The 12,502-nt window shown below is 38.7% G+C and overlaps 1 protein-coding gene across 2 annotated transcripts in view; it reads left to right on the top strand.

The window, feature by feature from the left end:
* The window catches only part of KMO (kynurenine 3-monooxygenase), a 60,391-nt gene that overhangs the window by 43,788 nt on the left and 4,101 nt on the right, over positions 1-12,502 (top strand). For both annotated transcript variants that reach the window (XM_054479004.2, XM_054479009.2), the window contains 4 exons: positions 8,835-8,892; positions 10,907-10,989; positions 12,172-12,273; positions 12,364-12,423. In XM_054479004.2, the coding sequence (XP_054334979.1) occupies positions 8,835-8,892; positions 10,907-10,989; positions 12,172-12,273; positions 12,364-12,423 (303 nt within the window). The remainder of the gene's footprint in view (positions 1-8,834; positions 8,893-10,906; positions 10,990-12,171; positions 12,274-12,363; positions 12,424-12,502) is intronic.

Raw genomic sequence — 12,502 nt, 5'->3', positions numbered from 1 at the left:
CTTCTCCAGGACTCTTCATGAGCACCAGGGCTGTTTGACTATTGGGTTAGAACTGCAGACTTTTCTTGCTGAGCCCAGCACTGCAAACATGACTGATGAAATAAACTTCCCACAAGCAGAAAGATCTGGGACTCAAGGCCTGCTCTCCAGATTCTTTTGTCCCATGGCATGTTTCATTGATGTGGTACACTCCTCTTTCCCCTGGGAATAGAAGTCCCTGAGAGCTAGACTACTGTGAATGCTGTTGCTCCTCTAGGTCCAGCCACACAGTGGGGCTGCCACACTTGAGGCCACTGTGGAGAATGTCTGCAAGGGATCCAGTAATGTGACCTGTCCTTAAGTCTTCCAGCAGTGGGTACCAGTACCAGCTCAGATGGAGGGGAGTGACATAGACTCTGTGATTCTTTGGCTATAAATAGGCTTAGTGTGTTGGCTATTTCATATGCTGGTTGTAGGAGTAATTAACTGGTCATGTGGACAGACTTAGGACTTCCTGGTTAGCCAGGGAGGTTCAGGTAATGGTGTGTATTAATTCATTTTCATGCTGCAGATAAAGACATACCCAAGATTGGGTAATTTATAAAGAAAAAGAGGTTTGATGGATGCACAGTTTCGTATGGCTGGGGAGGCCTCACAATTATGGTGGAAGGTGAAAGGTACTTCTCACATGGTAGCAGACAAGAGAAGAGTGAGAACCAAGTGAAAGGCTTTCCCTCTTATAAAACCATCAGATCTCATGAGACTTATTCACTACCACGAGAACTGTATGAGGGAAACTGCCCCCATGATTCAATTATCTCCCACCAAGTCCCTCCCACAACACTTGGGAATTATGGGAGATACAATTCAAGATGAGATTTGGGTGGGGACACAGCCAAACCATATCATAGTGATAGCTGAGGTCACACACAAATTTTCTCCTTCCTGGGTGCAGGTTATTCTACCTGCAGATGCTGTAATGGACTATGTCAGTTGGCTTCTGCCAGGTGGTGGTACTTGCAAAAGAGCACCAGCTGTGGTGGTAGCAGTGGGATTTCTGCTTGCCTTATGTTACCTCGGGGAGGTACTCTGGTTTATTACGTGACGGGCAGGGTTATAAAGCTCCCAAAAGTTTCTGTCCTTTGTGTTAAGCTACCAGGGTAGGTGGAGGGGTGAAGCCAGGTCAGAGTTGCGTTGGGCACATCCATGCAAACAGCATTCCCTGTGGGGGCCAGGAGACAGTTCTCTGGCCACTAGGGTAATGATTCAGGGATGAGGACAACTGCCTCTGCTTCACTGAAGAGTCTGCCCAGCAATTAGGGAGTAGCAGGCGGCAGTAAGCTCCACCCAGCTTCCACACGCTTGGCAAGGCAGGTTTTACACCCACAGTGTTCTGCTGGCAATAGCTAGCTAAGTTCCGGGAAGTCTATGCTCAAAACTGTCCTAGGCCATAAGCCTTCTCCTCAGAGACAGCAACCGTGACTTTCAGGCCACTCCCCTCCCAGTCCACCCACAAATCCAGGGCACCTAGCTTCTGCACTCGTGGCTGTAGCACACTTCCCATTCACCTCCCAGTTCTGGCCAAGAGAGTTCATCCCCACTCGAGATTATATCACAGATTTTAGTTGGGAGCTTCTCTCAACCTGTGACTGCTGCCTGAGTTAGCTTGCAGACTTCCATGAGGTTCCCAGTGATGTGGCATCAGGAATAACCTCCCTTGGTCTGTACTGGAGACCGGGAATGCCCAAAAGTCTCTTCCAGCTGCTGCTCCTGCTTTTATAATTCCCCCACTGCTCACTAAATCAGTTCCAGTGCTTGGTAGGGTTAACGCCTTCCCCCATGGGCTGGATTGCCAGGTTCCCCAGTGGGGATTTATATCCTGGAGGCAGGCTCTCACCCTCTCACACTTTGATGACTTACAATTTTTCACATGGCTTATAGTATAGGTTGCAGCCTATCTCTTCTTTTAAAGGGTCTTATGGTTTCCTTCCATTTTCCTGTTAAGTTCCTGTGTTGCCTCCTGGAAAAAAGTTCACAGTGCGTATCTCTACATATTCTCTACATATATCTCTACATATCCCTACACCACATTTTATCTTCCCAAGTGGGAGAGGCATGCTAACATTGCCTCCGATTCACTGTCTTAGGGGGAAAGATTTTTTTTTTTCTTCAACTAATTTTGGATTCAGTTTGCTCTTGCTTTTCTAGCTCTTTAGGGTACAATTGTTAGCTTGTTTATTTGAAGTTTTTCTACTTTTTTGATGTAGGTATGTATTGCTATACACTTCAACTTTAGTACTGCTTTGGCTGTATCCCATAGGTTTTGGTATGTTCTGTTTCCATTTTCATTTGTTTCAAGAAATCTTTAAATTCCCTCATTGGTCAATTTCTTCATTGACCCAGTGGTCATTCAGAAGCATATTGTTTAATTTCCATGTGTTTGTATAATTTACAAAATTTCTCTTATTTATTTCTAGTTTCATCTCATTGTGGTCAGAAAAGATACTTGATGTGATTTCAATTTTTACAATTTTTTTGAGATTTTTTTTGTGACCTAACATACAATCTATCTTTGAGAATGTTTCATGTGCTAAGGAAAAAAACATGTATTCTGCCTTTTTTGGATAATATGTGCTGTAAATACATATTATGTCCATTTCTTACATACTGTTTCTTTATTTTATGTCTTGATGATCTGTCCAAAGGTGAAACTGGGGTGTTAAGTACACAGCTATTATTGTATTAGGGTCTATCACTCTCTTTGTTCTAATAACATTTGCTTTCTATATCTGGGTGCTTCTGTGTTAGATGCATAGATATTTACAGTTATATTCTCTTACTGAATTGACCTTTTTGTCATTATACAATGAACTCATTTGTTTGTTTTTAGAGTTTTTGTCTTGAAATCCATTTTATCTCATATAAGTATAGCAACTCCTGCTCTTTTATGATTTCCATTTGCTTGGAATATCTTTTTCCATCCCTTTATTTTCAGTCGATGTGTGTCTTTATAGGTGATGTGAATTTCTTGTAGGCAGCATATAGTTGAGTCTTATCTTATTATACATTCAACTGCTCTATGTATTGTTATTAGGGAATTTATTCCATTTAGTTTCAGTATTATTAATGATAGGTATGGACTTACTGCTGCCATACTGTTACTTCTTTTCTGGTTGTTTTTTTGGTCCTCTTCTTCTTCTTCCTTCTTGTTTTCCTTTGTGTGAAAGTGATATTCTCTGGTAGTATGTTCTAAGTTTTTGCTTATTATTTTTTGTGTACTTATCATAGGGTTTTGTTTTGTGGTTACCATGAGGCTTGCAAATAACATCTTACAACGAAGTATTTTAAACTGATGACAACTTAACCCTGGTTATAAAGAAAAAGAAAGAAAAAAGAAAAAAAGAGAAAAGAAAAGAAAAGAAAAGACAAACAAGCAAAGAGAAAACTAAACAACTCTACACTTTAACTCCATCCCCCTGGCATTTTGACGTTTTGCTGTCTCTCTATATATCTTTTTATACTATCTCTAAAAAGTTCTTGTAATTATTAATTTTGATAAATGTGTCTTTTGATCCTTCTACTAAAGATATGTACATACTGCAGTTACAGTGTTAATAGTATATTGTATTTGTCTGTATACTTACTATTACCAGTGAATTAGATACCTTCAGGTGATTTTTTTTTTCTCATTTGTTAACATCCTTTTCTTTCATACTGAAGATCTGCCTTGAGTATTTCTTGTAAGACGGATCTGGAGTTGATGAAATCGCTCAGCTTTTGTTTGTCTGTGAACATATTTCTCCTTCATGTTTGTAGAATAATTTTGCTGCATACAATATTCTAAATTGGAAGCTTTTATTCTTTTAGCATTTTGAATATGCCAATCCGTTCTCTTTTGTCCTATAAGGTTTCTGCTGCAAAGTCTGCTGCCAGACATTTTGAAGCTCCTTTTGTGTTATTTGCTTATTTTTACTTGTCGCTTTCAGGATCCTTTCTTTATCCTTGACCTTTGAGAGTTTTATTAATATATGCCTTGATGTAGCCTTATTTGGCTTGAATCTGTTTAGTGTTTTATGATCTTCTTGTAGCTGGATATTCATATCTTTCTCTAGGTTTTGGAAGTTTTCATTATTATTTCTTCAAATAAACTTTCTACCCTGATGTCTCTCTCTATATACGTTCTCTTTAAGGCCAATAACTATTAGATTTGCCCTTGTCAGGCTATTTCCTTGATCTTATATGTATGCTTAATTCTTTTTTATTCTTATTGTTTCCCTCTGACTGTATTTTTATATAGCCTGTCTTCCAGCTCACTAATTTTTTCTTGTTTGATCAATTCTGCTATTGAGAGACTCTGATGCACTTTTCAACTGAATTTTTCAGCTCCAAAATGTCTGCTTGATTTTTAAAAATTATTTCAATATCTTTGTTAAATTTATCTGATACAATTCTGAATTCCTTCTCTGTATTATCTTGACGTTTGTTGAACTTCTGCAAGACGAGCATTTTGAATTCTCTATTTGAAAGGTCATATATCTTTGTCACTCCACGATTGGTCACTGGTGCCTTATTTAGTTCGTTTGGTAAGGTCATGTTCCTTGGATGTTCTTGATGCTTGTGGATGTTTGTTGACATCTGGGCGTTGAAGAATTAGGTGTCTACTTTGTCTATTTTGTCTTCACAGTCTGGGCTTGTTTGTACCTGTCCTTCTTGAGATAGCTTTCCAGGTATTCCAAGGGGAATGAGTGTTGTAATCTAAGCTTATGGTCACTGCAGCTGTATCAGTATTAGGAAGTGCCCTAAGCCCAGGAATGCTACAACTCTTGCCAAGTCCTAGAGGCACAATGATGCTTCTAAATGAAGCATTTTCCTAAAGGAAGAATTCCTTGGGTTACTAGGCAAAGTATCTCAGTCTCTTCTCTTTTGTTCCTTGAGCCACAAGGAGTTTTTCTCCCCATGCTGGGCTGCCTGGAGTTGGGGGAGGAGTGACACAAGCACTCCTGTGGTCACCACAGCTGGCACTGTGCTGGGTCATACCTGAAGCTAGCACAGTACTGTGTCTTGCCTAATGCCCATGATGACTACTGCCTGGCTACCACTGATGTTTATTCAAGGCCCAAGGGCTCTTTAGTTAGCAGGTGGTGAACCCTGCCAGGACTCAGTCATCACCTTCAAGGCAGAAAATTCCCTTCTGGCCCAGGGTGAGTCTAGAAATGCCATCCAGGAGATAAGGCCTGGAATCAGGGGCTTCAGGAAACTACTTGGTGCTTTACTTTATTGTGGCTTAGCTGGTACCTAACTAAGTAGTAAGACAAAGACCTCTATACTTTTTCTTCTCCTTTCCCCAAGTGAAGGGAGATTTTCCCCAAGCTGCACTGCTTAGAGTTGAAGAAGAGGGTCCCAGGTACTTAAAATCATCTCTAGATTACTTATAATACATATACTTAATACAATATAAATGCCATGTATATAACTGTTATACTGTATTTTTATTTGTATTCTTTTTTGTTGCATTATTTTTTATTGTTTTTTAAAAAATACTTCCAATCCAAACTTGACTGAATCCATATATCCAGAACTTGGGTATATGTGGCTGACCATATAGTATTCTGTTCAGTTAGAAAAAATGTACCAATAGCTCAAAATTTGAAAACTTGGCTATCAACAATTCAAGACTTAATTTTTTAAATATATTTTTTCTAGGTGCTATGCATAAATATGTAACATTAGCCTCAAAGAAAGAAAATAATCAAAAATTATCTCTTTTATTTATTTTTCTTTTTTATTATACTTTAAGTTCTAGGGTACACGTGCACAATGTGCAGGGTTTTTTTTTTTTTAATGTTAAAGACTTATTTATTTATGTTTTTAATTTTTAATTTTTGTGGGTACATAGTAAGTGTGTATATTATAACGTACGTGAGATGTTTTGATACAGGCATGCAATGTGAAATAAGCACATCATGGAGAATGGGGTATCCATCCCCTCAAGCATTTATCCATTGAGTTGCAAACAATCCAATTACACTCTTTAAGTTACTTTAAAATGTATAGTTATTATTGACTACAGTTACCCTGTTGTGCTATCAAATAATTATTTTATTTTTTAAAAAAGTTATTTCAAAAGATTCTTATTTATTGAAGTTCTTAGGTTTATTAAAAGGCTACATATGTATACGTGTGCCATGTTGGTGTGCTGCACCCATTAACTCGTCATTTATATTAGGTATTTCTCCTAATGCTATCCCTCCCCCATTCCCCCCCCCATGACAGGCCCCGGTGTGTGATGTTCCCCACCCTGTATCCAAGTGTTCTCATTGTTCAATTCCCACCTATGAGTGAGAACATGCGGTGTTTGGTTTTCTGTCCTTGCAACTCATCATCACTGGCCATCAGAGAAATGTAAATCAAAACCACAACAAGATACCATCTCACACCAGTTAGAAAGGTGATTGTTAAAAAGTCAGGAAACAACAGGTGCTGGAGAGGATGTGGAGAAATAGGAACACTTTCACACTGTTGGTGGGAGTGTAAACTAGTTCTACCATTGTGGAAGACAGTGTGGTGATTCCTCAAGGATCTCTTTCTTTTCTACTTTTTCTCTCCAAAGGAAAGCGAAACCTGATTGACAAGGTTAAGTAAAACTATGAGCTGATTAAATGTTGAGCACTGCTGCCTTCATGGAAATGTTACTATTTTGGCTAGAAAAAGAATTCAGAAAAGCAATAGTGTTTAAAAGTTGAACATTCATTTCAAGGAATCCTAAACTAATTTGTGTGTGTGTGTGTGTGTGTGTGTGTGTGTGTATGTGCTAATAACTTCATAATCATTAATCATATATTATTTTGGTTATTGGCATATATTCCAAGTAAAAATAGCTTTTGAATCTAATCAATTATATTCTCCACGAAGCAGTGGCAAACATTTTGTTTTATAAAAACATAAGACATTAATGTAGCACAGTGGATAAGTGCCCAGGACCTGGCATTAGAATACTTGGTTTTAAATCCTGGCTCCAGAATTTACTGCAAATATATTCTTGTGCAATTTACTTACCTTATCTTTACTTTCTTATCTATAAAATTGGAATTTTAGGCCAGGTGTGGTGGCTCACGCCTGTAATCTCAGCACTTTGGGAGACTGAGGCAGCTGGATCACTTGAGGTCAGAAGGTTGGGACCAGCCTGGTCAACATGGTGAAACCCCATCTCTACTGAAAATACAAAAAAAAAAAAAATTAGCCAGGTGTGGTGTTGGGTGCCTGTAGTCCCAACTACTTGGGAGGCTGAGGCAGGAGAATCGCTTGAACCTGGCAGGTGGAGGTTGCAGTGAGCCGAGATTGTGCCACTGTACTCGTGCCTGGGTGACAGACCAAGATGCATTTCAAAATTAATTAATTAATTAATTAATAATGAAATTAAATTAAATTGGAATTTTAATGGTGTCTACCTCAGAGAGTTGTGAAGAGTAAATGAATTAACTTAAACAAAAGAATATAAAACTGTTTTCTCAGCCCCATATGGTATCTCTCACTTCTATAGTATTGAGACTATATAATTGATTTGACAAATAAATCTGCTTGTTTCAGATGTAATCTTTATAATTGATGTGAAAAATATTTTATTTTATTTAAAAAATATCTTTAGGCCGGGCACAGTGGCTCGTGCTTGTAATTCCTCCTCTGCTTTGGGAGGCTGAGCCGGGCAGATCACTTGAGGTCAAGAGTTTGAGACCAGTCTGGCCAATGTGGTAAAATGCCATCTCTATAAAAATACAAAAATTAGCTGGGAGTGGTGGTGCACGCCTGTAATCCTGGCTACTTGGGAAGCTAAGGAAGGAGAATCATTTGAACCTAGCAGGTGGAGATTGAAGTGAGCTGAGATCGCGCCACTGCACTCCAGCCTGAACAACAGAGCAAGACTCCATCTAAAATAAAAAAAAAAGAACAAAAAGAAAAAAATCTTTATACTACCTCTAAAGCTGTAGCTTGAATTCCTAGGAAACAGGAAACGTTGTTTTCAATTCTCCATCCTCTCTGTATTTAGCATAGTACATTACTAATTTTGTGGACTTCTTAATATTGCTTTAATCTTGAGTTATAGGAACTAAATTAATATGTAAGTAGTTTTATCCTATCATTAAATTGCTCTAAATGTGAATCTTAAAGACTTGAATGAGTTTAAATATAATTCTAAAACTTATGGTAGAGCAATATAATGATTTCTTCTTCTCAAAGAAGTAATGGAATCTATCAAAATTAAAACAGTAATGTAAAATCTTGGTCAAATTTCAAATCACTGTATCATATATATGTAAATTGGACAAAGATAACACCTCCAAGCATGAAGTCTATGGGTTTTTTTTTTGTTTTTTGTTTTTTTTTTTTTTGAGACAGGGTCTCGCTCTGTCACCCAGGCTGGAGTGCAGTGGAGCAATCTCGGATCACTGCAAACTCCATCTCCCAGGTTCAAGTGATCCTGTCACTTCAGCCTCCTGAGTAGCTGGGGCCACAGGCACACACCACTACATCCAGCTATTTTTTTGTATTTTTAGTAGATACGGCGTCTCATCATGTTGCCCAGGCTGATCTCAAACTCCTGAGCTCAAGCGATCCACTCACCTCGGCCTCCCAAAGTGCTGGGATTACAGGTGTGAGCCATCACGCCCAGGCCCGATGGTCATTTTTAACCATAATTCAATACCATGTGACAACTCAACTGCTATGTACTAGTTGAGGATAAACAGTCTATGAATTATCTTCACCAATGGAAGATCTGTTCAAAATCAATAATAAGGGTTTATTATTATTATTATTATTTCTAGTTTCTTATTTCTCATTTTTTTTTCTTGTTTCAGGGCTTTGAAGACTGCTTGGTATTTGATGAGTTAATGGATAAATTCAATAATGACCTTAGTAAGTAAGGTCAATTTCTCAACTGGACATGGACTAGCCCTTCTGACTAATTATGGGCTTATTTCTGATCCTCAATGATCACAAACCTGTGATGTATAATGTATATTATCTCCCCAGGATTACATATTTTTCTACTAACAGTCTATGCCACCGTTCTCCCATAGCAACAACTAGCACCCAGAAAAAGAAACATAGTTTCTTTTGAAGTTTCTATGCGGAGGTCCATGAAGTGATTCACTCAAAGATAAAAGCTCAGAGTTCCCATGCTTGGCAGAGATACGCTGCTTTCTCTCCCTTTTCAACCTAGGTAACACCCTCCGCCTGCGTCTCCTAGCAGCAGTCCCAACGTTTTGGCACCAGGGACGGGTTTCATGGAAGACAATGTTTCCACAGACGGGGTGGGGGGAGAAGGTTTCAGGATGAAACTGTTCCTGCTCTGATCTTCAGGCATTAGTTAGATTCTCATAAGGAGTGTGCAAGCTACATGCCTCGTCTGTGCAGTTCACAATAGGGTTCACGCTCCTATGAGAAACTAATGCCACTGCTGATCTGACAGGAGGCGGAGCTTGGGCGGTAATGCGGTATCAACTGCCACTCACCTCCTGCTGTGCGGCCCGGTTCCTAACAGGCCATGGACCGAGGGTTGGGGACATTCACCCTTCAACACATCCTCAGAAACACTTAGAAGCTCCAGTGTTTTTTGCCCTATCAAAGATTGCATCTAATACTTTTTTTTTTTGAGATGGAGTCACTCCATTGCCCAGGCTGAAGTTCAGTGGCCTCAATCTTGGCTCACTGCAACTTCCGCCTCCTGGGTTGAAGCGATTCTCCTGCCTCAGGCTCCAGAGTAGCTGGGATTACAGGCATACACCACCACACCCGGCTAATTTTTGTATTTTTAGTAGAGACGGGGTTTCGTCATGTTGGCCAGGCTGGTCTCGAACTCCTGACCTCAAGTGATCCAGCCGCCTCTGCCTCCCAAAGTGCTGGGATTATAGGCTTGAGCCACCGTGCCCGGCATAAATTCTTTTTTTTTTTTCCATTATTTTTCAGTCATCTGTGTCAAATACTCAGGAGCCAGAGGCATTTTGTTCCCTCCCTTCCTTCCTAGCCCTGGTGTGATTGGTTTGCACATCACCGTGGAAGTGGATGGAGGGTTTGTATATTACATATATAAAAGAAGGTGCAAACAACAGCCTAAGAACTGGATAACCTTTTCCTGCTTCCCAGCATCACGTGCTTTCAAAGGCCACCTCTGATTTTACACTTGTTTCAGGTAAAGGATAGACTAGAGAACTGGCCTTAAACTTACACCCAGTTTCAAGTCCTGACTTGCCAACTTATTAACTGTGTGATCTTGAGCAAATCACTTCATCTTTCTAAAGCCTCCGTTCTTTTTCATCTGTATAGTGGGGATGATACTCTCAACTTCAGAGTTGTGAACATTGAATAATTTCTATAAAGTTTTAAAAAGAAAAAAAAAAGCCTACCGTAAAGTAAGTTCATAGTATATGTTTGCTGTGGTGTTTTAGAAAGTCCAAGAACGCTGATGCCTGGGCCTGAAGAGATTATAGAGTTCCAGGACAAATTTTCTCATCTCTTTTTTTTTTTTTTTTTGGTTATTTCCCAGTCATCTCTCTCAGATGCTCAGGAGCCAGAGATATTTTGTTTCCTCCTTTCCTAGGGCTCGTGTGACTGGTCTACACATGACGTTGGAGGTGGATAGAGGGTTTATGCATAAGAACACACTGTCAACGCTGGTTTGGGGCACTAGAGAATAAAGATAAAGCAATACTATAGATTAACTTTGTTGTAATTTTTATTTAATCACAACAGGAAATGCTCTATGTGTATTATCGATAGTCATAGATTGTTGGTTATACAGAATGGTTATTTATAGTTTACAAAAATTAGCGAGAGCATTGGTAGTAAACATACCATTTAATTTGACCTGTGTAGAGTTCAGCACATTTTTATAGAAGGTTTTGGAAAGATGTTATTATTTAACTTACAGGTTTGTGTCTTCCTGCATTCTCAAGATTGAGAATCCCAGATGATCACGCGATTTCAGACCTATCCATGTACAATTACATAGAGGTGAGTGAGAAGGTTTGGCTTTATTCCATGAGATGGTTCACTGATATTCTAACAAGTGTTCTTTTCTTTTTCTTTGCTTCAGCCCCCATCTCATGCATGTTATATAAGAATACCTACAGATAAGAAAACACACACACATATAGCATTCCTTAGACCTGGGTGGATTGTGACTCTGGCCAGTGGCAATGACCAACACACTTTATCTCTATCTACACTTTAAGGACATTTAGGAGGTAACAAAACCTCTGATAATTCACATGCTTTTATCTTAGACATTTAGCAATATGTTAATTTAATGAAAATACAACTTTCAGATGTGTCAACATATTTAGAAAATCTAAGAAATGTTGAATGGCCTTTTCACTCATAATATTATAACTTGCATATGTAGAGTAGCATTGATTATCCTTTGGAAACTTATGCACTAAAAAAAAAAATGCATAATACCAAAAAGAAATTCATGTTCAGGAAGATTAGTACTTTGAAGAAAAACACATTAATTCCATTTTGAACCAGTCACATGTAAAGCTCATGGTAAGTGATTGTGATTATAGTTTTAAAATAATAAAACGAAAGGATTTACAAGATAAATTTAAAGCAGAGTGACCAGCTATTTGCCATCTCTCCTGAAGACAGAAAGAAACTGGACTTCAGCTTGAGCAAAACTGCATCAGATGTGGTAGAGGATGTCCTACAAGATATTGGAGGCTTTATTGATGTATCTTGTCTTCTCCTTTAAAAACAGGATGGGTACGACACAGTATCTGTCCTAAAAAAAAGAGTAGGTCCTGACAAACATAGCTTTAAACAATCTCTTTTTGCCGTAAGCAATATTACAAACCAACCAGGAAGCAACAGAAAATTAGACAGATCTTTGAGCTCACAGATTGCCTGCAGATCTGGTTAAACAAACCCTCTGCTGAAATCGACTTCCTCTATTGACCCCTGAGCAAAATAAACTTCTCTAGCAGGTTTCGTGTAATTGCCATACATTTTCGAGGCAACATCCTATATGACCAACATTTACCAAAATGGATTGGGAATGACATTATGGAAACAAAAAATTATTTGACTACTTTGTGTTTGGCATTGCGATGAGTGGGAATGAAGAATAATACTAAGTCGCAGTGAGAAATAACTGTATTTGTTCAAAAGCATTCTTTAAGACTCTCATTATTGCAGATGCGAGCACATGTCAACTCAAGCTGGTTCATTTTTCAGAAGAACATGGAGAGATTTCTTCATGCTATTATGCCATCAACCTTTATCCCTCTCTATACAATGGTAAGGTCTGGACTGAAGACTTTTCCTCATTTTGATTTTCTGTTTAGGTGTTAAAGAATACACAAGAATACTTTTTAAACTTCCCTGCAGGTCACTTTTTCCAGAATAAGGTACCATGAGGCTGTGCAGCGTTGGCATTGGCAAAAAAAGGTTGGAACAGATTACATTTTATTTATTTTTTAATGTGATGTGTTGAAATGTCATCGTATTATGATTATGTTTGTTTCCG

The sequence above is a fragment of the Pongo pygmaeus genome, chromosome 1 (genome assembly GCF_028885625.2).
Source record: "Pongo pygmaeus isolate AG05252 chromosome 1, NHGRI_mPonPyg2-v2.0_pri, whole genome shotgun sequence".
Lineage (NCBI taxonomy): Eukaryota > Metazoa > Chordata > Mammalia > Primates > Hominidae > Pongo > Pongo pygmaeus.
Note: the sequence above shows the minus strand (reverse complement) of the source record. Positions and strands in the feature narration are given on the sequence as shown.